This window comes from Rattus norvegicus, chromosome 2 (genome assembly GCF_021556685.1).
Source record: "Rattus norvegicus strain SHRSP/BbbUtx chromosome 2, alternate assembly SHRSP_T2T, whole genome shotgun sequence".
In the NCBI taxonomy this organism is placed as follows: Eukaryota; Metazoa; Chordata; class Mammalia; order Rodentia; family Muridae; genus Rattus; species Rattus norvegicus.
In genome coordinates, this window is record NC_141535.1 from 7789873 (window position 1) to 7814731 (window position 24859).

At 42.3% G+C, this 24859-nt stretch overlaps 1 protein-coding gene across 4 annotated transcripts in view; it reads left to right on the forward strand.

The window, feature by feature from the left end:
- The first annotated feature begins 1621 nt into the window (after positions 1–1621).
- Mctp1 (multiple C2 and transmembrane domain containing 1) overlaps positions 1622–24859 on the forward strand; it is a 729346-nt gene continuing 706108 nt past the window's right edge. For 3 of the 4 annotated variants that reach the window (XM_087621548.1, XM_087621547.1, XM_087621550.1), the window contains exon 1: positions 1622–7816. In XM_087621548.1, the coding sequence (XP_087477674.1) occupies positions 7115–7816 (702 nt within the window). In that variant the 5' untranslated portion in view covers positions 1622–7114. 4 annotated transcript variants of the gene reach the window in all.

Sequence of the window (24859 nt, forward strand, 5' to 3'; positions counted from 1 at the left end):
TTTCCTCTGTGTATTCTATGACCTACAATAGATCATAACTTACATGATTTCTCAAGTATGATATAAAAAAATCTTCATTATTTAAGAGTGATTCTCTTCTCTCCATACCCATTTATTTCATCAATGGTCAATGTATGCCATTCTTTTTCTATTTTATTGTTTGTGGTATATGTGTATGCATATACCTGGCATGTGTGTGCATGTGCATATGTGCGTGTAGTTGAGCATGCCCATGTGTAAGTCAGAGATTAACTTTAGGTATCCTTCTTCATTGCTTTCTACCTCCTAGAGACAGTCTCTCACTGAAACAGAAGCTCACTGACTAGCAAGATTGGCTGGCTCTGGGATTACAAGTATATAAGACTCTGCCACCGGGTGGCTTTTCACAGTGATCTCTCACCCAGCTAGGTACAGGGGTTTGGGTGAGGGGGAGAGAACTCGGGCAGAAACAATTTTCACTGCCCCCGCTGCCAGTCCTTTCTGCCTCTACCACTTTGGTTGCTTGGACCAGGCTGAGCCAGCAGAGACTGACTAGCTGGTGAGGGATCCAGGGGAGCTTCTGGAGGCAATTTCATGAGAGCAGATCTCTTCCCCAAGCAGCTGTGTTACAGCTCTTATGACAGAATCTTTCAGATGATGGAATAGTTCCTGCACACCTTTAATTTTGAACAAGACTCTTAAATACAGTTTTTTGGGTGGGTCAGTGTCTGACAGCAGGTGCTTCCTACTGTTTTGGCCTGAGAGATTGGGAAGACCTCACCTACATATTCAGGGGTGTGGTCCTGTTCTATAACTGATCTGTCTTGAGCCTACATGACCTGTGTGGTCACATGTTCACCTGTGGAGGAGGGCTTGTGGAGGAGGGGCTTGGGGGCAATGCCCTATGTGACTGGTCTGTCTCAAACCTTTCTACAGACGTCTGTGGGGGGATGTCTTTATCTAAGAGACTGGGAGTGCACCTGCCGTACCTTTTAAGGGTCCATGGGGATTCGAACTATCTCGACCAAAAATCAGGGTACCTTTCACAGCCTGCCTCCCACACAAGTACTTATTGCCACATCAGGATTTTCATGTGAGTGCTGGGAATCTGAACTCAGGTCCTCATGCTTGTTCAACAAGCACTCTATTTATGGAGCTCCTCACTTTCTGTTCATGCTATTGATTTTTTTGCTAGTATCATCTCCTAATATAATAAGACATTATATGCTATTTAGGTTGTAAAGGACTTTTTATAGTCTGTTTCAGGTACTTCAGAAAGTTGTACATGTTCTTTCAAACCATGTGAAAGAATTTATATCTCTAGAGAAGTGTTATATATATGTACACATAGAAGTACATGTATGTATATGTACATGTACATGTATACATATATATATATATACAGAATTCAATCAAAGCATTTTTAAAATATTTTAAATGTATCATTTCCAAATTCCACATATTTATACAATACATTTTAATCATAGTCTTCCACCACCAGCCCCCTCCAGCTCCCTCTAGTGCCTTAGACCATGTTGTTATCCCAACTTCATGTTCTTTAAAAAAATCTTATTTATAACTCTAACTTAGTTAGGGCTTTACTTCTGTGAACAGACACCATGATTAATGCAAGTTTAATAAAGGACAACATTTAATCGGTTCTAGCTTACAGGTTTAGGGGTTCCATCCATTATCAAGTGGAGAGCATGGCAGCATCCAGGCAGGCATGGTGCAGACAGAGCTGAGAGTTCTACATCTGCATCTGAAGGCTGCTAGTGGAAGGCTGACTTCCAGGAAGCTAGGAAGAGGGTCTTAAAGCCCATGCCCACAATGACACGCCTACTCCCACAAGGCCACACCTCCAAATAGTGCCACTCCCTGGGCCAGGCATATACAAATCATTACAAACTCCCTAATCCCAACTACTGCTATCCACATGGGCATGGGTGTAAGGCTAGCCACTGTTGTATGAGCAATATACTAGTATATATCTTACTGAGCATGCTCCCAGAACTGATTGACCAGGGCCATGGTCCAGATTTGGGAACTGAACTATGACACCAAGTTAAGGTCCTACAGGGCTTTTAAAGCCTGAGATCTACAAACATCTGTGTCAAGTTAGTCCACCAATCAGGATTTAGGGATAGGGGGATTTTCTTAGGAACATGTCTTGCTTGTATAATTATCCTGCTCCCACTGGTTGGGGTATTCAATGGTGGCAGGGGACTTGCCTTCTCTAATGTTCCTAACTTGTCTACCAAGATGGGACTTGTTTAACATTCATGTCTTAACTTTCCAGCCAGGATGTCAGGTGCCCACAGACATGCTGCCCCCCCCCCCTTTTTTCTTCCAGTTCCCAGGGAGGTTTGGGAACTTAAACTTTACTTGACCAGTACTCAAAATGCAAGTCTTACTCCAAATATTTTCTTATATTGGTGAAGGTGTTTCTGTTATACTGGGATCCATCGCAGGGACAGCTTATACCATAAAAGCTTATACATAGGTGCAGAAGCTGCTGCTGGGTGGTTGGTTCAGGTCCAAGCTTATTGTGGGTAACGATACAAAGCAGTTCTACTGACTTTTATCATGATTGCTTTCCAAAGCACAGAACAGAACAGACTATGTAATCAATTTGAGCATGAGAAGGGTAGCTAGAAACATGAGAAAGTTTCCTTATAATGATAGGCTAGAAAGGAAACAGTTATTTAGGCGTTAACACTTTACCTAGGCTTAACAATAACCATGTTCCCAAAGGAGAGTGAGTCTGTTCCTTAGCAGCCATGAGCTGCCTAGTCTTCTCCACTATAGGTAAAGATAAGAATAGATTGAAGAAAAAATAGAAAAACATACCGACAGCGTCCACTACATGTACTATTTAAAGGCCATAACTATAAAGTAACCACTTTATATTGTATAGAGTTGACAATTGCATGAAGTTTTGGTAAGTGGTAGCTGCTCTTATTCTTACTATCATTAGTGATTTATCCTCCTCTTCTACCTCTGCCTCTACTGAAACTTTAATGGTTTGTGAAAGTACAAACAGTCAGCAGTAAAAAAAAGTTTTACTTTTTACTTTTAATATATACTTTATATTTCAAAATACTCAGATTAAGTTTCAAATGTTCCCTTGTGAACATCATTCAGTTACACCTAGTGCTGTCATAGGTAGCTATAGGACAAACCAAGCCTAGGAAATGGAAGCTGTTAAAACTCACTGATCTCTCAGATTTCATCAGTTTTATGTGTACATACATATGTGTATGTGAATGTGGCTGTATTTATTTCTCTTTTTCTTTAAATTGGATTTTTTTCCCCATCTTTATTAACTTGAGTATTTCTTATTTACATTTCGATTGTTATTCCCCTTCCCGGTTTCTGGGCCAACATCCCCGTAACCCTTCTCCTCCCCATCCTTCCCCCATTACCACCCTCCCCCCAACAATCACATTCACTGGGGGTTCAGTCTTAGCAGGACCCAGAGCTTCCCCTTCCACTGGTGCTCTTACTAGGATATTCATTGCTACCTATGAGGTCAGAGTCCAGGGTCAGTCCATGTATAGTCTTTAGGTAGTGGCTTAGTCCCTGGAAGCTCTGGTTGCTTGACATTGTTGTTCATATGGGGTCTCGAGCCCCTTCAAGCTCTTCCAGTTCTTTCTCTGATTCCTTCAACGGGGGTCCTGTTCTCAGTTCAGTGGTTTACTGCTGGCATTCACCTCTGTATTTGCTGTATTCTGGCTGTGTCTCAGGAGAGATCTACATCCGGTTCCTGTTGGCCTGCACTTCTTTGCTTCATCCATCTTATCTAATTGGGTGGCTGTATATATATGGGCCACATGTGGGGCAGGCTCTGAATGGGTGTTCCTTCTGCCTCTGTTCTAAACTTTGCCTCCCTATTCATTTCTATTTCACGTGGAGACTCATGTAGCCATTTACTTAGTCAGTACAGAGGTGTGGCCCATCAGTATTCACTGGGAACTTCCTACACCTTCATTTCCTCAACTGATACCTCTTAGAAATCTTGTTTTTGCCTTTCCCCCAAAGCATGATGTTCATAAACTTCAAACAATAATCCCAATTATATACAGGGCACCAGGAAGTATAGTAAATCACATGATTTCCATGTTTAAAACTACTCTAGCAGACATGTCCACCTTTTTGACATTGGGACACACCATTGTCACCTGCAAAGTTCATGTCAGGAACCATGCAATCAACTTTAAAAGTTCTTTTAAGTTGGGTGCATTTATAGGTATCTTGGATTGCATGCAGTTTGTGGACCATGAGTTGGGTATACCCAAATGGTTCCCAATTGAATTTACAGCAACTTCAAATCCCTCAATGGGATTAACCTTATGAAGACTGTGCATTCTAAATGGACTAGCCCTTCCCACCTTTCTTCACCCTCTTTGGAACAATTTCTGTCTCTCTGTAAAAAAGCCTCTTTAGGCTGCTCCCTCCCTCAGGGCTTTGACTTCTGCTGTTTTTCTGCCTGGAACACTATATTCAGTTTTCAATGGCTGGTTCTTTGTCCCTTTATAGTATCATCTCAAACTTTGACTTCTCGGAGAGACTTTTTGTTTTTTACACTAAATATAATCTTGTTAGATTCAGCAAAAGTATAAGATACCTAGTAAAATATGATTTTGGATAAACAACTAGAACATTTTGGTCTTTGCTCTCTGGAATATGTGGGATGTGCATATACTAAAAATTATTGTGATTTGTTTGAAACTCAAATTTAATGAGATGTGTTATAGCAACCCAGATATAGTCTTTTAAAAAATCTATAAATATAAATATCTTTTAAAAATTCTATTTATTGTCTTACTCTCCTGGACCCAACTCAAGGATCCCCTACATGATCACAACTGTTTCTCCAGTGCTAATCCCAATATCTGCCACATAGTAGATCTCACTAAATGTTAGCTAGATAAGAAAAATTAAGTCAGACTGACCACACCTTCAGGGCAAATCACTGGCCAGAAAGAAAAGAGAATGCCTACTCTAAGTTATCAATTGTGGGAGGTGGAGGGAGAGGAGGACGGGAGGGAGAAAGGAGGGGGAGGAAATAAGGGTGACAGTATCAGGAATTGGAGGAGATGTGAGAGAGGTACAGAAAGTGGAACAAAAATATGAAGCAGGGGGGATGAGGAACTGGGGATAGCTACCAGAGGGTCCCAGATACCAAGGAAACATGAGGTTCCCAGGTCACAGTGGGGATGACTTTAGCCAAAATGCGCACAGAGAAGGGGGTAGATAGGACCTATTGAGACCACCTACCATAGATAGGCGTGGCCCCTGTTCAATCGATGGGGCAACCCACCCATCTCAAAGTTTTTAACCCAGAAAAGTTCCTGTCCAAAGTAAGAATAGGAATGAAAAAATGAAGAGAGACTGAAGGAAGAGTCAACCAGGGACTGTCCTATCTGGGGATCCAGGATGTCTGAAGACACCAAACCCAACACTGTTGTTGTTCTTGCTGACAGGAACCTAGAGTTGTGGTTCTTGAGGAAGTCATGCCAGCATCTGATCAATGTGATTGCTTGGAGTCAGACTGAGCTTGGGGACCCTGGTACATGGAGCTGGCAGAAAGACTGGAGGAGCAGAGGGGGATTACAACCCCATTGGAAGAACAACTTAGGCTGGCCTGACCACCCAGTTCTCTCAGAGTCTAGATCACCAACCAAGGAGTGTACCTGGAGGGATCCAGATACATGTGTAGCAGAGAATGGCTTGGGGAATGCTGGAACAGTGGGGCAGAGAGCGTGGATGGATGGTGGAGCACTCCTACAGGCAAAGAGCAGGGCAGATGCGGGGAAGCCCTAGAGGGGTAACCGGGAAGTGGGATATCATGGGATGGGGGTTGGTGGAGGGGGCTAATCTGGAAGTGGGACATCATTTGAGACATAAGTGAATGGAATGATTGAAAATGATTAAAAACAAAGAAAACAAAACAAACAGTATTGTGCTGAAGCTTCTAGGGAAGGTGCAGTGGAGGAGGGACGGCCACTTTTAGAGCTAATGGAGTCACAAGATCTTAGATGCATAGATTTGGGGAGAAGCAAAATCTAGACGGTCTTTTAAAAAAAAATCAGTTCTCTAACAAACTGAAAGAAATAACTAAAGAAAAATCTGCTCAAGTTAAAAGTATAAGTCTGAGTTCTGAATAGGGTCACAGGCAGTAATAATTTTCCCATCTCTGTCCAAGTGAATTGTCCCTGAGACTTGCTTTAAGGGTTAGCTTTTTATCAGGTTCTGGGAACTGTTCCTGATTATTATTACAAAGAGCGTGGAGTGTGGACGATGATGAAGTCAAGACAGAAGAAATCAAACTCTCCTCTTGTGCCCAATTTGTCCAACCAGATGACATTTGGCCTCAGCATTTGGAGAGGTTTGCTACCTGCTGCATGTATACTTGGTTCCCTGAGGGACCCACCAGGGACGCAGAGGTACACTTCACTCGGATGCACTTCTGATCCGCTCAAGCAGGTTTCGTCTGTCCTAAAGCAAGCTGTGTGTGCGACTGTAGATCCACACTCAGATCAAGTGGGTTCCCGGCCCTATGCAGCTCTATCTCGCACTTGCGTGCCCTCCTACCTAGGAGCTGGAGAAAATGGTCCCAGGAGGTTTAGCCAAGGCTGCTGGTCCCCGACGTCTACGGCAGGACGCGCCCAGTCGTGTGAGCCGCGTGCGCGCCCAGTTTGGAGACGGCCGCCTCTGCTGCTGACAGGTGCTGGCCTGAGGGCGCGGGTGTGGTCCCCAGTGCAGCTGGGAGTCTGTGCCGGCAGCGTGCAGTTTGCGTGCTCCTGCGGTGGCCGAGGGGGAGCCAGGGTGCGGCCTGGGGGCGCTCAGTGGTCTGGAACCGCGGAGTTCAGTGCTCAAAACTTTGCAGACGCCGGGGGCGCGCAGTGACGGCGCCAGCCGGGCCTGGCAGGTGCGACCGGCAGAGGCGGCGGCGCCCCGCGGCGGGAGGGCCTCCGCAGCCGCTTTGCTCTGAGCTGGCCTGAAGCCGCTGGACGCTCCCGGCTTGTGCTGCTGTGCTGGCCGCCGCCGCCGCCTCCACGCTCCCGGAGGACGCTCAGCCCGAGAGGGAAGAGAAGCAGTAGGTGGGGAGCGGAGGTGCCCAGCTTGGAGGATGGAGCCTCGGGGTGCGGCTGCTGGCGAGCCCGAGCCGGCCGTGTCCCCCTCCTTCCAGGCCCGGCTCTGGAAGAACCTGCAGCTGGGGGTGGGCAAGGGCAAGGGCGGCGGAGGCGGGCGCGCTGGGGGCCCCGAGCGCCGCACTGCGGCCACTCCGACCCCATCTCTGCCGCCCCCGAAGACCACGCAGGACGTGGGGAGTACTGGCAGCAGGTGGAGCGGCTTCAAGAAGCGGAAGCAAGTGCTGGACCGAGTGTTCTCTTCCTCGCAGCCCAACCTGTGCTGCTCCTCACCGGAGCCCCTGGAGCCTGGCGGAGCAGGCAGAGCAGAGCAGGGGTCCACGCTGCGCCGCCGCCTACGGGAACATCTGCTGCCGGTGGCTAAAGGGTCCTCTACAGCCGCGGGGACAGTCGGAGTGACGCCTCCAGGCGGACGCTCTCCGGACTCAGCTCCTTCTTCTTCTGCCTCATCCTCCCTGTCCTCTTCTCCCCAACCGCCCCCGAGGGGGGACCGCATCCGAGATGAGGGCACACGGCGTGGGAGTCCTGAGGCGCACCTGTGCCACCAAAAGAGCTCCTCTCTGCCCGGTACCGCGTGCCTGGAGCAGTTACTGGAACCAGCGCCACCTCCCGCAGAACCGGCCCGGCGTCCTGCCGAGCCCCAGTCTCTGCAGAAGGGCGAAGAGCTTGACTGCAGCCAGGTGAGTGCCAGAGGGCCAACCACCGGGCGAACTTAAGGGCCACGCCTCCAATTTCAGGGTGTGTGTGTGTGTGTGTGTGTGTGTGTGTGTGTCCGTGTGTGTCCATGTGTGTCCGTGTGTGCGGGCGCGGCTAGTAACTAGCTGAAATGGAGCAAAGACTTTTCGCTAGGGTTTAGTATTAACAGTTCAGACTTGAACCCTGACTTGACTTTGTTATAATGACACCTGTGGCCAAAAGCACTTTGGGTAGCTAACACACAGCTAAAGAAAAGTTTCAAGGTAGTTTGGCTGCTTTTTGGCTGAAAGATGCCCGAAGAAGTATTTTTCTTGGCAAAAGAAAAAGCTAACTACCCCCCCCCCCACACACACACACAAGTTTATGAAAGGAAATCGCAACGGTTTGAAGGGCCACTGTCTGTAGCAGGGGGCATAGAATTGCGGAAAGATGAAGTTATGGCTTAGATGAAGATTTATTGCAGAAATTTGCTAACTTCTTGGTATTCTCTTCTTGAAACTTTCTACTGCACTTCTCTCGGGGGAGGAGGAAGAGGGCAGGATCCGAGTGAATAAAGCAGATGTATTCCCTATGGCCTAAAGTTAGTAGTCACCAGAAGCACTACTCATACAAGCGTTTTTGGTTTTGGGGTTTTTTTTGTTTGTTTGTTTTGTTCTGTTCTGTTTTTCATTTTTTTTTTAATTTTTTAAAGATTTTATTTATTGTATATGAGTACACTGTAGCTGCCTTCAGACACACCAGAAGAGGGCATCAGATCTCATTACAGATGGTTGTGAGCCACATGCGGTTGCTGGGATTTGAACTCAGGACCTCAGAAAGAGCAGTCGGTGCTCTTTACCACTGAGCCATTTCTCCAGCCCTGTTTTTCATTGTTTTAATAGAAGTTTTAAGTCATCAAGGGCTGTGCTTGCTCCTATTTTTAAGAGGGAATCTTCCTTTTATAAATGTTCCTCATATTTCAAATATTCAATTCTATGAGGGAGCTAAGGTAATTGTTTTCTCTTAGTGCTGCTTAAGCTTATTACACTCTCATCTCTGTAGTTTTGATCATGTTAAGTGAATGATACTACTGTAAGTAGAAAAATAGCTAGCCAGAAAAGAAACATTGGACCATTAGCTGAAATTTTACCCCTCGATTATGCGAGAGAAGAGCTCAGAAAAACTGTATAGCTTTTCTATTACTTTTAAAATGTAGTTTCTAGGGGGGGCGGGTAGGACAGAAATCAGTTAATTACTTTTTCTGTCTAGCAAATACTTGACGTTTCAGACACAGCTTGTCATATCAGGTGAGGTATACACATCATTGACAGAGAAAGCACGAACAACTTTACCCTTTATTGTCTTAAATAGACCTGAATACAACTCTTTTCTTTCTTTGCTTTTTTAAAATTCAAAAGCAAGTGGAAGTGTTTTTAAGGTGATTAAAAATTAAGTATATGTATTGGACAGAACTTAAAGAATGAATAAAGGAGGCTTACAGTCTGTGCTCCAGCAAGTCCAGCAATGGCTTCCTATTAATAGAAGGTCCAAGAGGTTGGATGTCTCAGTGTCTACAGTGTGCACGAGTCTTGAAGAAGTTGGCTCTAATGCCAGTGAAGGAATGGATTTGCTAGCAAGAGTAAGAGCAAGCAGTCAAAAAGAGATCCAACTTCCTTTTTCTGTGTCCTTATATGGGCTGCCAGCAGAAGATGTGGTTCTGATTAAGGTGGATTTCCTCATCTCAAAGAAGTGGATTAAAGGTGGTTCTTCCCACTTCCAAGATCTGGATTAGAAGTGGGTCTTCCCACTTCAGAGGATTTAATTAAGAAAAGACCCTCACAGGTATTCCCAGTCATTTGTCATTCTGGTTTTAGTTAATTCCAGATATGTTCAGGAATAGTGAGTTTCTAGTGCATGTTTATATTAAGGTTCAGAGATTGATTTGATATTTTATCTTTCCTAACTTTTAGAGCCACACATACTAATAGAATTATTTTGGAAGATACCTATCATGTTATAGTGAAAGTTAATTTATGAAGTTATTTTGCAGCCCATTAAACTAAGATATTTTCAAAGCAAAAAACAGAGTGCAGAATTCATCTTTGTGTGGGCCCCCTCCACTTTTAAAAAACCAAAAACATTATGAAACTATCAACTTTTCTTTTAAAACACAAATATGACTTTTGTGTAGGAACAATCTAGGCTGTTTTGGAGACCATGCTAATATAATGTGTGGGTGCATAATATTCACTGCAAAGATGGAGAAGTTCCTGTCAACTTACAGATTAGAAGCTAAAACCCGGAGAAGTTAAGTGACTTTTCCAGGACAGTATGTAAGCAGCACAGATAGGTATGTGGTTGTCAGTGGTCAGAATCTTTCTAAACCTTAAGTTTTGGGATGACTTCCAGCTGTTAAATAGTAGAGCCATACAAGCCTGCATGTGTTGTAACACCCCCCCAACACACACCATCACAATTCTACCACAGATCATCTGTATTAATTTCTAAATTGGTCTCTGATGCGTTGTTGCACATCTTACACATTTAAAAGTCCCATGTTAGACGTTTATATTTCTAAAGAAGCTTTTCAGTGCAAAGAACCAGAATTTCAATATAGACCTTAGAGGAATGCTTTTACATTTGAAATAAAGCTAAAAAAATTAATGGGTGAACGGTGGAGGGTAGGCAAAGTAAAGAGCTCTAAGGGGATGGCCAGGTCCCCAGGCACAACCCCCAGCCTTTGCTCTTTGTGGGGCCTTTTTCTCGGAGCACTGGAGAACCTCTATGCCATTCAGGTATGTTTCATAAATCCTCTGATCAATGAAGAAGAGAGTAGCCTGTAGTCTTTTAAATACCCTTTTCTTCAACTGAAAGGAGCTGAACCAACCTCCAAATAGGAAAGAGAAGAAAGGGAATTGAAACCTGGAACTGAATTCTTTAAGGTGCCCAGGGCAGGCTTAGGTTTGCTGCATCCTGCCTTTCCAAATGTGTCTGGGGTGGGAGTTGGGGGCTTTTCTTGTCTCTCAGCTTCTCATCTCCAGGGCACATGGACATGAGGAGGAGACAGGAGAGGTAACTTTGTTTACTGGTCACCAGCATAGGTGGGAACACACAGGAGATGAGACAGTGAAAGCTGTTGGAAAGCAGCATCCAGATCACCATTGTACCGCTCATTGTAAAACTGGGCAAATTCCTGAAAATTTGTCATCTTTTCTGCTTGTTCCTGGCATTAGCCATGTTCTCCAACACACTCCCCACTTCTCCACCCCCAGCCCTACATGAGGCCCCAACAACGTCTGTGCCTACATTCTGACACTGGGTAGAGATGTTAAGCAAAAGTTAAGAAAAAAAACCCTCCGCTTTGGACTGCTGGGGAAAAGATTCAGCAGCCACAGCCAAGGTTTAAATGAGCAAACTGCCATCTCTGCCTCCTGCGCCCGAGCGACGTCTCCTCTTCTCCGTAACATTAACAGACTTAACCGTACCTCCTCCTTTATTATTACAAATGTTCTGCTTTGACGTGCAGAAGGAAAGAAAGCGAGGGAGGGAGGGAGGGAGGGGGGAGGGGGGACCCGCCCTTTCTGCTGATTCTTGTTCATACTTTGGACCATGCTGTCATACCAGATGCCTTCCATTTCCTATAGCACAGTTGTGAAAGATGCTTTCTCAATTTGTGTACCCATCAAAAATATGCCAATTTTATGTACTCTCTCCTGATGAGTTACTAAAATTATATTTTGCTAGACTCAGAATGTCAGTATTTTGAGAAGAACCAAGGAATGAGTATATTGGGACTTTTAGTATCTCAGTGAAAGCCCGTAGTATTTATAAATGTTAAACCTTTATTGCAATTTTATTGAAATTGCTTACACAGAGAGAAAACCTATTTTGAAGGGAGGTGGGTAAACTATTCAGTGTGTGGTGAAGCACAGCAAGAAGAGTCTTCATGCCTAATTTAGGTGAAAGTCCAACACATGTCCGAGAATGTTTTCAAGTTTATAGGTAAAGCACATCCTGCTTTTTAATAGCTTATATTAAATATTACTTAGGTTAATGTTTTTTCAGGTATTTTAAATATTCAAAGAACATAGCTTAATCTTGTGGAAGGCACAGATTTTAAAACAGTAATTCCTAATGCAAATGACCAAGCCCAGCGAGAAATCTAATAATGTTAAAAGTCAATCTCCTTAAAGCAGTTTTATCAGCGTAATTCTACGAAGAAAGTCAAGGTGGGATGTGGTTAGGCTTCAGAATCAGAGGACAAGGGTCCAGTCTGGAGTTCCCTGAAGCTGCTATGACATCAGTTCTGTTTTCAACTACAGGGGCCTACAATGTCCCTCCAACCTTATGTGGGTACCTTGAGTCCCTGGCAAATCGCTGGACCGTAACCTGCACAGGAAAGTGTTTAGATCTGTGAGACTGGTCTGACATGCAGCCACTGATTGTGGTTGTCAGAAATTCTGAGCAGCCTGAGGCTTGTGGGTTCTGCCCTTGCAATAATGTATGGCAGAAAATGAATGAATGGGGCTTCATCAGTTCTCATTTAGTTTGATATGGTAAGTATTTCACACGCAATGATTTAAAAAAAAGTCAAGATAAACTGAGGTAGTACTGGTGATACCACAATTTCAGTCGTAAAACATTTGTAAGTTTTAGTAAGTGTGTAGTCGTCATAGAAGCATAAATGAGCACGTGAAGGAAGAAAAGAGAATTCATATATTAATTTAAAAAATAAGACATGCCACCCCCACTTCTTAGAAAAGAATGAAAATAGGGAATAACTGTGTACACAAAAATCCCAATGCCTTTGCCACTCTAAGGGAACATAGTGTGAGACTTTTACAAACCCTAATTTCATGAAGAGTAAATAGCATGTTTAGGTTCCAGTATATTGAACTGGGTCATGACATAACTGATCGTGAGGGTCATGGAAATTTCAGCAACAGTAAAACATGCAGTGGCCAAAATGATTTTGAAATGTTGTGCATGATGGTATGAGACACTCCTGGTAGCTATTGTCTGAATGGCAAGGGAGGGCCACTGCCACCTGGCTTCTGAACACTCAGTCAAAGTACTGTGTATCAAGTGCCGTAGTTCCATGTCACTCTGCAGCAGTGTTTGTGCCTGAACACCTCAGCTCAGATTCAGGATTAGCAGAGATAGGCAGAGCCTATACTTTTACATCAGACACTGTTCGTTTCGACTTTTTCATTGGCTACAAAGGCATACTTTCTTTTCTTGGTAAGCCAAATATAAACCCAATGTGTGGAGGGGAATTCCTTGACAATTGAGGCTCATTACTTGGATAATGGTTTGGGGATTTGTTTAATATAAGTGAAATAGATTTTAACAACAGATGTGTTGTATACAGGCTTATCTTCATAAAATCACAATAAACTATATATGGTGCCGGTGCACCTCTTTAAAGTTATCAAATGAGAATGAGATGATCTTTTCATGTGCTATTTGTTTATTTTGCAAATATTCTTAGCTATTTTCTTATTTGCTGGTACCATGGACAATACTAATTTCCTGCATCAATGGCTTCACGTGCCTTTCCACCACTGACCTTTCTTCTGACTCATATTGCTTTCCAAAAGAGCATATTGCGGGCAGTAGCTCCTTCAACAAAGTAAGTTTCCTCTCAAAGATGTTTTCTTCTTTGAATATATAGCAGTTTGTTTTCATTAAGATATTTTGGAAATTGTGTGTGAGTGTTTGTGTGTGTGAGTGTGTGTGTGTGAGTGTGTGAGAGAGAGTGTGTGTGTGAGAGTGTGTGTGTGTGTGAATGTGTGTGTGTGTGTGTGTGTGTGTGTGTATCTGTGAGTGTATGTGTGTGCACTTACGTGTATGCCTGCCTACAAGGGTACCTGTGGCACAGCATGTGCTTGGGGGTGAGAAGACAGTCTTAGGTTTCAGTCTCCTATGTCTGCCTTGTTTATAACAAGGTCCCTTGTTCAGTGCTTCATGAGCCAGGCTAGCTGCCCTTTGAGCTTGCAGAGATCCTCCTGTCCCTACCATCCATCTCATTATAGGACTGCTGTGATAGTGTCTGTTTTTAAATGGGTTCCGGGTTGTTGTGCTTGCCTGGAAAATGTTTTCCCAATGACCCATCTCTCCAAACCCTATAGATTTTATTATAAAAAATACCAGGTTATAATTTTCTTAATGTTTCCAATGATTTGTATTTGATTTTTACTTATAGGATGAAAACCTGTATTTCCAATACAATGAAACTAGGAGATCCACCACTTTCTTTTAAGGGGGATTTTTTTTTCAATTGTGAAATATCAGTTGAAATATTTTATGCTAGCTTTCTCATTCCCATGTAAATGTAAACAATTGTAATAGACATGTGGTCCTTTGTATAGTTTAAAGGTCATGGCATCTTCCTACCATCACTTGCTTTGGTTGTCATCCTCTTTATTAGGAGCAACTGAAATTTAGTTTGCTGAAGCCTCAACCGTACCTCCCATACCCTCACTAGCACAACCACAGGTTAATTTGGAAGCCCTTAATGCATACAGCTGACCTATAAATTGATATTATACAACAGACCAGGAAGTGGTTTTCTGAATGAAGGGATTAATGGACAGGCTGGATTCAATGATTAGGTCTCTGGAAAAACTTCTGAATTACTTTACTGTTTAATGGACTACTTGCCTCTCTGAAGCCAAGTCCTTTTAATCATGGCAGATATATTGGATATTCCTCCTCTTCAGATGATATCTCTGCTTTGCCTTAGCTTGGATGTTAATTCTGGTTGTTATCTTCAGACACGAGGGAGTCTGTGATCCTACTGAGTGGTGTCTATGTTGTGGCTCAGGGAATAACTCCACTGACTTGTGGCATCTGCTTACTCATCTGAGTCTCTGGCTTCTGGTACTGCTTCTTCATGTCTATATTCCTGATTCCTACCGTTCAGCCATCAGCTGTGCTCTGAATAGTGAGTTCTGCTCAGACCTGCTCACTTCTGTTATTCTTCCTGTCTGGGCTTCCTGTCTACTTAACAGTCTCCTCTTGTATCCATCCTATGCTCACCATCAGAATGATATCTCTGTTTTAGAATCTACATCTTTTATAACCATAACTCAGAGTAAGATCTCAAATTTGACCATCAGTCCTGTCTTCAATAACCTATTCTGCCACCTTTTAAAATGACTTGAATACTTGATGCGTGAAGCAGAGGTCATGTGGAGCTCACTGATACCCACAGTGACCCCTCTGCATTTGTGAACCTAACTACAGGACAGAAAGTCTGCAGAAGTTAATGACCTCTGCTTTCATCACATTTGCTTGTTGAGCTCTGGAAATGCAGTCATTCAGATTATGCTGTTATACAACAGTGTGCACAACAAATGTTAAAAGCTTAGCACAAAGAAAAGAATGTGAAATGTATCAGCACTAAGCTTTTTATTGATTGTATGTTCCAATATTTGGGTTAAGTTAAGTAAAATATTAAAGTCAGTTTCATTTGTTTTTTTTTAAATTCGTATTTCTATAGGTGACTATTAATTTACAGCAGGGATCTCAAAACTCCAAACTCCACATAGTCCACAAGGGTATGAAAGCAAGGATAATGGGCAAAGAATGTAGTCATTCCATAGTAAACCATGGAGTTCATGTTTATTCCCCCTTTAGCTGTCCTTGTCACTCAAGGCAGAAGTGACAGTTTTTACATTCCTTAGTAAGAATGAAAAGCTCTGAGATTCAGCCTCACACCAGTCAGAATGGCTAAGATCAAAAACTCAGGTGATAACAGATGCTGGTGAGGATGAGAAAGAGGAACACTCCTCCACTGTTGCTGGGATTGCAACAATGTTGCTGGTACAACCATCCTGGAAATCAGTCTGGAGGTTCCTCAGAAAACTCAACATAGTGCTACCTGAGAACCCAGCTATAGCACTCCTGGGTATATACCCAAGTGATACTCCAACATATAACAAGGACACAAGTTCCACTATGTTCATAGAAGCCTTATTTATAATAGCCAGAAACTGCAAAGAACCCAGATGCCCTTCAACAGAGGAATGGATACAGAAAATGTGGTACATCTACACAATGGAATATTACTCAGCTATTAAAAGCAATGACTTCATGAAATTCTTAGGCAAATGGATGGAACTTGAAAATCCTGAGTGAGGTAACCCAATCGCAAAAGAACACACATAGTATGCATTCACTGATATGTGGATATTAGCCCAAAAGTTCTGAATACCCAAGATACAATTCACAAACCACCTGAATCTCAAGAAGAAGGAAGACCAAAATGTGGATGCTTCTAACCTTCTTAGAAGAGGTAACAAAAATACTCACAGGAGGAAACACAGGGACAAAGTGTGGAGCAGAGACTGAAGGAAAGGTCATACAGAGACTGCCCCACTTGGGGGAATCCATCCCATATATAGATACCAAACCCAGACAATATTGTGGATGCAAGAGCTGCATGCTGACAGGAGCCTGATATAGCTCTCTCCTGGGAGGCTTTGCCAGAGTTTGAGAAATACAGAGGTGGATGCTTGCAGCCAACCATTGAGCTAAGAATGGGGTCCCCATTAGAGGAGTTAGAGAAAGGACTGAAGGCGTTGAAGAGGCTTGCAACCCCATAAGAACAATACCAACAAATCAGACCCCCCACCCCACCCCCCGGAGCTCCCAGGAACTAAACCACAATTCCAAGAATACACAGGGATGGACCTACGGCTCCATCAGAATATGTAGCAGAGGATGGCCTTGATGGGCATCAATGGGAGGAGAAACCCTTGGTCCTGTCAAGGCTTGATGCCCCAGGGTAGGGGAATGTTGGGGGTGGGGAGGTGGGAGGGACTGGGTGGGTCAGTGAAGGAGCACCCTCATAGAAGCAGGAGGGGATGGGATAGGGGGTTCTCTGGAGGGCAAACCTGGAAAGAGAATAACATTTAAAATGTAAATTTAAAAATCCCCCCAAAAAAGAAAGAAAAGCTCAATTTTTATGCTAAGTTTTAAGATTCCTGAGTTTTTGGCTGTTCATATGTTTTCGAAAGCATCATAGGCCAAATCAATTATATAATTGGCCTAAATTTACCCATCAGATTCAACTTCTGGCAAAGAGAGTTCATAGCTCACTTCTCCCCTCCCCTGATTCTACACCGGTGCTTGGTACAAATTGTCTGGAGCAGAGTAGGTTTGAACTTACCAGGAGTTCCTTGGTGTGTACCAGCCAGGAGAACTACGTCTTTGAATCAGAGTCAGAATTTAGTGGGGTGAAGTGCAAGTGAAAAGGGGGTTGTGGTCACAGCAATAGTCAAAAAATTCATCTCATGCAAGAATAAAAGAAAGTGGTTGTGTGGGTATAAAAAAATGACATCAGAAGACCCTGTCATTGGAAAAGTGTTGTTTAATGGATATTGCTTGTTGGGGTTGATGAGGTAGAGCCGGTGGAGAGGCAGAGTATGAACATAACAGAGAAGGTGAGTATAACTGATGGCATAAGGTCCTTAAGTTTGTGGTTGGCGTGGTTTGCACAGACTAGTAGGAGGTCACCTCAGTTAGTCTCAAGGCAGAAGGTAGATCCCTCTTCCATTGCAAGTGGACAGAAACAGTATGGATGTAAGAAGACAGGAAGCTTGGCGCTTTGGTGGCAGCATTTTGAAAATGGTCCACTGTGCCTTATTTTTCAGTGTGATTGGGCTTTGGACACAGGGAGATGGTGAAAGTGTATCTGTAAAGGCACAGAAGAGCTTGTGTGTGCTATGTGCTCACTCAGGACTAGGTCAGTACATCTAGAGGTCTCTTAGATTAATTGTAGAGCCGCAGCTTCAGGTAGGGAAGGAAGGAAGGCTGGCTGGATGTAGGATGGAGGAAAGAGTTCTACAGCACATGCGGAGGTGTGGGTCAAGATGAGCCTAAGAACAGTGAGGCTGCAAGAAATAGAGACCTCAGCGAAGCCTGGAGTTGTTTTCCTAAGGATGAAAGATGGAAAGATCTGAAAGAGCAAACATTTATTTGAGCTTCCAGGGCAGAAAGGACTAACATGCCAGCACATTTCCCCCTTCACTTGTAATTTTGCTTTTCTTTGTTCTCTTTAGAAAGGCTTGTATTGAAAAGTGTTTTGGCGAGGAGGAAGGATTTTGAGTTTGCATTCATGCAGAATGGCTGAGGAAGCCAAGCCCCTGAGCACTAAGGAGTCTGTCATCTCTGTACTGCAACAGCTCCTACTCTTTTTGTTTGCTTGCTTTGGTTTCTGGGGCAGTCTTGCCATGTAGCTAGTGTGAGCTGGCCAGAAACCTGCTTCAGAGATTAGAGGCATTGCTACCATGTCTGGCTAATAAGAGTGCTAAGCACCAAAGCGTATGTTGCTTACAAAATCAGGCAAAACAAGAAAATTCTGTAAATATTCCAGTTCCATAAATATAAATATAAATATAAATACAAATATAAATATAAATATAAATATAGAGTGCTTAAGGTTAGATTGGCAAAGTATTTTGCCAATCATAGTTAGGAAGTCAAAACAGTCATAGTTAAGGAGTTCAGAATGCAAACGCTCTTTTGAAAAATTTTACTGTTAGTTACAGCATGTGTATGGAGCATGCTAAACTATCATCTCCCGTGAAAGGTAAGTGGCCAATTTCTAAAACTTACCGATAGGTTTTCTCTCAGCACAGAAATAATATTTTTCTATGTCCTCAAGCCATGCATGACTCTTGTTCCTGTATAAAAATGTAAAATGGCTTTCAATAAAAGAATAATACAGCGTTTTCATAGCTGCCTTTGAATCATATTTTCAGTGCACCAAATTAGAATTCTGACTGTTCTCCAAAATATCTTTGGAGATCAGAATAGATCTTGGAGACAAGTCCTGTGTGAGCACAGAGCTCTTGCCAGGCTCACGTGTCCTCTGCCCCAGTGAGGCTGAGCAGGTGCAGGCTGCAGCTGGGTCCCACTCCTTTGTTGGCTTTTACTTTTCTGCATTTGTTTCATTTTCTTAATTATAACTTTCTTTTTTAAAAATTTAAATGAAACAGTATGTAATAATGATATATACACACATATATAATAAATTTGATGGAGGTAAACAATGTATAGTGATTAAAGACAGTGAGATGGCTCAGCTTGTAAAGGTACCTGCTACTGAGCCTGACCACTGAATTCCATCCCTGGAATCCACATTACAAAGGAAATAACATATTCCTGATAGTTGTCATCTGACCTCCACATACATGCTGTACCATATGTGTACCAACATACATGCACAAAAATAATGTGAAATCCCACCATAAGTACTGATCAAAGCAAAGCAATTAGCATGTCCATCACTGTGAACATAGATCATGGCTTTGTGTGGGAAACACATCTCTTTTGGAGTGTCAGGAAGTTATACTAACTATAGTTACTTGCCCTATTGAGCTGTAGAACACAAGATTGCCTATATAATGGTAAGTTTGACCCATTAGCCCGGTCACCTCTATCTTCCTTCTCTCTCACCTTTCTATAACCACCATTCTCTCAATTCTATGAGTTAACTCTTCTTTGACTCAGCATGTGAATGAGATCTGAAGCAGTTCACTTGTCAGTGGTGGTGTGCATGTCTCATGCATGTGTCATGCAGTATCCCACCTGTTTTGCAGCAAATAAGATTCCTTTCCTTTTGTAATTTTTGTGATGGTGAGCAAGTCTCACCTGTTATGCTGGATCTCATGTCCCATTGCACATATATGCTGCCGTGATGGTGATTTGTTCCAGTCTTGGCCCATTACACATACATGCTGCAGTCATGGTGACTTGGCCCAATCCTGCACTGTTTCACATACATGGCAGACTAATGGTTTTCTGATTTCTTCACCTCCTTTATGGAAATAAGTTGAGTAGGACTTAGGGGAATGGGAGAGATGGGAAGGGACCAAAAGATGGCAGTTTCCCATGCCCCAGGTCCAGTGACTGGGTATTTCAAGGGAGACTGGGTTTGGTAAAGGATTTGGTACTTATTCCTCCCTGTCTGACATTCACCATCTCCATGCTTTTCCTAACAAGCATCTGTCAGGGATGAGGAAGCACTCTGTGGAGCTTCCTGCATGACCTTCCAGCTTACTCTACTGAACGTTTCCTCCTCCTCTGTCCTCCTGCCAGCTTCCTGTCAGCTCTTTCACTTCTCCTTTGCACTTGAAAAACAGGCAGGAAGTAAGACAAAGGCAATGAGTCTGTTTTCCTGTTGTTTCACGGTGAAGTTTAAATAATTCCTGTGACATCTTGTGTTGCTGTGACAAATGCTTTGCACACACATGTGCACATGCATGTACACATAGACATGCTTTTACCAAGCAGGGTTTATGCAGTATCCACTTTCACTTCAGGTTGCCCTCATACACAGTGTCTTTCACATACTGTAGCTTAGGCAGCAAGGATACCAGTAGTGTCCTTGCAGCTGATCTTCTCTGTAGTTGCAGAGTACTACATTTCAAATGGTTTTCTGCTCTGAGCACAGCTACATGAATTAGTTCACTTAAAAAGAAAAATGCATTTGTGGTTTAAAAGGGAGTGTTTTCACAAAGAAAATGGCAACTCTCTCTCCAATTGTAAACTGATGTGTAAGGAAAGCCTTTTCTTCAGTAGTGATCATTCTCCTGTGAGGATGTGTATGGCATCATGGTGGAAAGCTTATTGGATTATTTTCTAATCCTTTCAAATCCAGATGCCACAGAGAGTAATATGTCCCAACATCATTTTCAAGCTTGATATGGCTTTACCTCACAAATTTATTTTTGTAGGTAAAAGTAAGGAGGCATTTTGGTGATATATAATTAAAAGAAAGCTAATAACTTTAGGATTATATAGGTGCATCCATGTAACTAAGGGTCCTTTGGAGCCTGAAAGTGAGGACCAGTGAAGCACTGATTTAGGAAGACGTGATCTAGAACAGTAGACTCAGACTATGATGGTGACCAGAGAATGTTCTATTAATACTGCCACGCTGATTTGAAAGATATTACTTATACGGTGTTACTTGTCTTTTTAATTATCTCTGAAGTTAATTATGACAGAGTGACATATTTATAAATGCATTTTTTGTATTTTAAAATTTACTTTTTTCTTTTAAGGACTATATGTTTAATATGAATTTCAAGCAGAATGACATGTATTGTCTGCATTTGTACTAGAAAATTGGGCATGAACTAATATTGCATATGAACTTCTTGGTTAATAATCAATATGAGAGGACCCAGTCTGTTGTGGGCAGGTAGTCCTGAGCAAGCCATGGAATGGAAGCTATTTAGCGTTATTCCTTCATAGCTTCTGCTCTAGGTCCTGCCTACAGAGTCCTAACGCTAAGTCCTGCTTGCAGGGTCTTGTCTATAGCTTCCTTTCTGCAGTTCTTGACTTCAGGTTCTGCCTACAAGGTTCTGTCCTACCTGTATCTTCTTTTCTGTAGTTCTTGACTTCAGGTCTTACCTGTATTTCCCTTGTGGAAGGGTTATGATTGGGAGCTGTCAAGCAGCAGTGTGTGGCATTACTAGCCATCTCGTATCTACCAAAGCCATTGTACTACAATCAGTGAGGCTGCATTACTGCACCAGAACCAAGTCCAGGACTGACCCCCAATTTGTTGCTCACGGTAGAGCCTGACCTCTTTTAACAACAGACAAGCCAATAGTTTTATGTCTTACCACATTGTTTTAGAGATACAATTTACAGAATGGGACACTGTTTGTTGGAGAAAGGTATCTAATACTATACTGGGTTGATATATTTCTTTTCAGGCTCAGTTAAGAGGCTCAAGTGTTCAGACCACTTTTGTGAGTTCAGATTCTGCTGTTAAACCCATATGAGAATAAAGCTACCAGTGTAGCAGTTTCTATGTGTGGACAGAAAATAATGTAGTTTTCTGAGCATCTAGTTCTTTCTTGAAGATTTGTAGTCACATAGAGAGGGCAGTACATAGGAGCTTTTAGCATTGCTTCATATGAATCAGTGAAGAAGAAATTTCTCAAGCTATCCCAGCTTCTCAGGTCAGAGTGTGGATTTGAACCTAGGTGGCTGGAAACAAAACTCAGGAGTCTAGTTATCATATTGTGTGACTTTCTCCAACACTGAGTAGCTACTCAGACAGCTCATGAGGATTATCACATAGCTACTTTCTTGATGTATTGGAAATGGAAAAACAATTTAGTTAAGATGTTCTATAGTGTGGATTAGTCCTAGATATAAATAAGTATAGCTGAAATATTATTCAATCCAATAACAATGGTTTTAGCAATTCATCTCTTCCCCTTCCATAAATATTTATGAAACATCTAACCAATGGTAGGTATATCATCTTGGTAATACTTTGCTAAATAGACAAGACTAGTTTCTGGTCTTATAGACCATGCAGCATAGGAGAAGCATCTACTATATCTCAAAATACTATAAAAATCATCACCAATTACAGTTGTGGTAACTCATTCTGAAGGCAAAACCTATACTGATGTATTGTGAAAGTCCCCATAAAATCTTTTTTATTCAAGGTTTTGTTTGTTTGTTTTTGAATATTTGGTTCCTATGAGAAGTTTTTTTAAAACACTTTTTATTGAATTTTTAAAAATTTACATTTCAAATGTTGTCCCTTTCCCAATTTCCCATCCATAAACCCCTTATACTATACCCCCTCCTCCTTATTCTATGAAGATATTCCTCCACCCATCCACCCACCCCTTCCTGCCTCCCTGCCCTGACATTCCCCTGCACTGGGGGTCCAGCCTTGGCAGGTCCAAGGGCTTCTCTTCCCATTGGTGCCCAACATGGCCATTCTCTGCTACATATGAAGCTGGAGTCATGGGTCTGTCCGTGTATACTCTTTGCATGGTGGTTTAGACCCTGGGAGCTCTGGTCGGATGGTATTGTTTTTATGGGGTTGCAAACACTTTTAGCTCCTTCAATCCTTTCTCTAACTCCTCCAATGGGGACCCCATTCTTAGTTCAATGATTGGCTGCAAGCATTCACCTCTGTATTTGTCATGCTCTGGCAGAGCCTCTCATGAGAAAGCTATATCAGGCTCCTGTCAGCATGCACTTCTTGGCATCCACAATATTGTCTGGGTTCAGTATCTGCATATGGGATGGATTCCCCCAAGTGGGGCAATCTCCGTATGACCTTTCCTTCAGTCTCTGCTCCACCCATACACCATGGGTATGTTTGTCCCTGTGTTTCCTCCTGTAAGTATTTTTGTTACCTCTTCTACGAAGGTTGGAAGCATCCACACTTTGGTCTTCCTTCTTGAGATTCAGGTGGTTTGTGAATTGTATCTTGGGTATTCAATAGCCTATCAGTGAATGCATACCATGTGTGTTCATATGATTGGATTACCTCACTCAGGATGATATTTTCTAGTTTCATTCTCACGTTTCTATATTTTTGCGTCAATATTCAAAGGGAAATTGGTGTGAAGTTCTCTTTATTTGTTGGGTTTTTGTGTAGCTTAGGTATAAGTGTAATTGTGGCTTCATAGAGGTTACTAGGTAGTGATCCTTCTGTTTCTATTTTGTGGAATAGTTAGGTCAGTATTGGTATTAGGTCTTCTGTGAAGGTCTGATAGAATTCTGCACTAAACCTTGGCTTCTTTTGGTTGGGAGACTTTTAATAACTGATTCTATTTCTTTAAGAGTTATGGGACTAGTTAGATGGTTCCTGGTATTTGTCTAGAAAATTGTCCATTTCCTCCAGATTTTCCAGTTTTGTTGAATATAGGCTTTTGTAGTAGGATCTGATGATTTTTTTTAATTTCCTCAGATTCTGTTGTTATGTCTCCCTTTTCATCTCTGATTTTGTTAATTTGGATACATGCTCTGTGCCCTCTGGTTATTCTGCCTAAGAATTTATCTATTTTGTTGATTTTCTCAAAGAACAAGCTCCTGTTTTTGTTGATTCTTTGTATAGTTCTTTTTGTTTCTACTTGGTTGATTTCAGCCCTGAGTTTGATTATTTCCTGCCTTCTACTCCTCCTGGGTGTATTTGCTTCTTTTTGTTCTAGAGCTTTTAGGTGTGCTCTCAAGCTGCTGATATATGCTCTCTCCTGTTTTGTTTATGGAGGCACTCAGAGCTCTGAGTTTTCCTCTTAGCACTGCTTTCATTGTGTCCTATAAGTTTGGGTATGTTGTGCCTTCATTGTCATTAAATTCTAAAACGTCTTTCATTTCTTTATTTCTTCCTGGACCAAGTTATCATTGAGTAGAGTGTTGTTCAACTTCTGTGTGTATGTTTGCTTTCTGTCATTTTTGTTGTTATTGAAGACCAGCCTTAATTTGTGGTGATCTTATAGGATGACTGGGATTGTTTCAAATTTCTTGTATCTGTTGAGGTCTATTTTGTGACCGATTATATGGTCAGTTTTGGAGAGGGTACCATGAGGCTCTGAGAAGAAGGTATATTCTTTTGTTTTAGGATGAAATGTTCTATAAATATCTGTTAAGTCTCTTTGGTTCATAACTTCTGTGAGTTTCTCTACGTCTCTGTTTAGCTTCTGTTTCCATGATCTGTCCATGGATGAGAGTAGGGTGTTGAAGTTTCCTACTATTATTGTGTGAGGTGCAATGTGTGCTTTGAGCTTTACTAAGGTTTCTTTTATGAATGTAGGTGCCCCTGAATTTGGAGAGTAGATATTCATGATTCATGAGTAGATATTCATGGAAGTTTTCCTTTGCTGAGTATGAAGTGTCCTTCCTTATCTTTTTTGGGAACAACTAGATTTATTGGATATTTATTGGATAGATTTATTGGTAATGGCTACACCAGCTTGCTTCTTCAGACTATTTGCTTGGAAAATTGTTTTCTAGACTTTAACTCTGAGGTAGTGTCTGTTTTTTGCTTTTTTTTTTTTAATCCCATGTATATGAGTACACTGTCACTGTCTTTGGATAGATCAGAAGAGGGCATCGGATCCCATTACAGATGGTTGTGAGCCACCATGTGGTTACTGGGATTTGAACTCAGGACCTCTGGAAGAGCAGTCAGTGCTCTTACCCACTGAGCCATCTCTCCAGGCCAGTGTCTGTTTTTTTATCTGAGGTGTATTTCCTGTATGCAGCAAAATGCT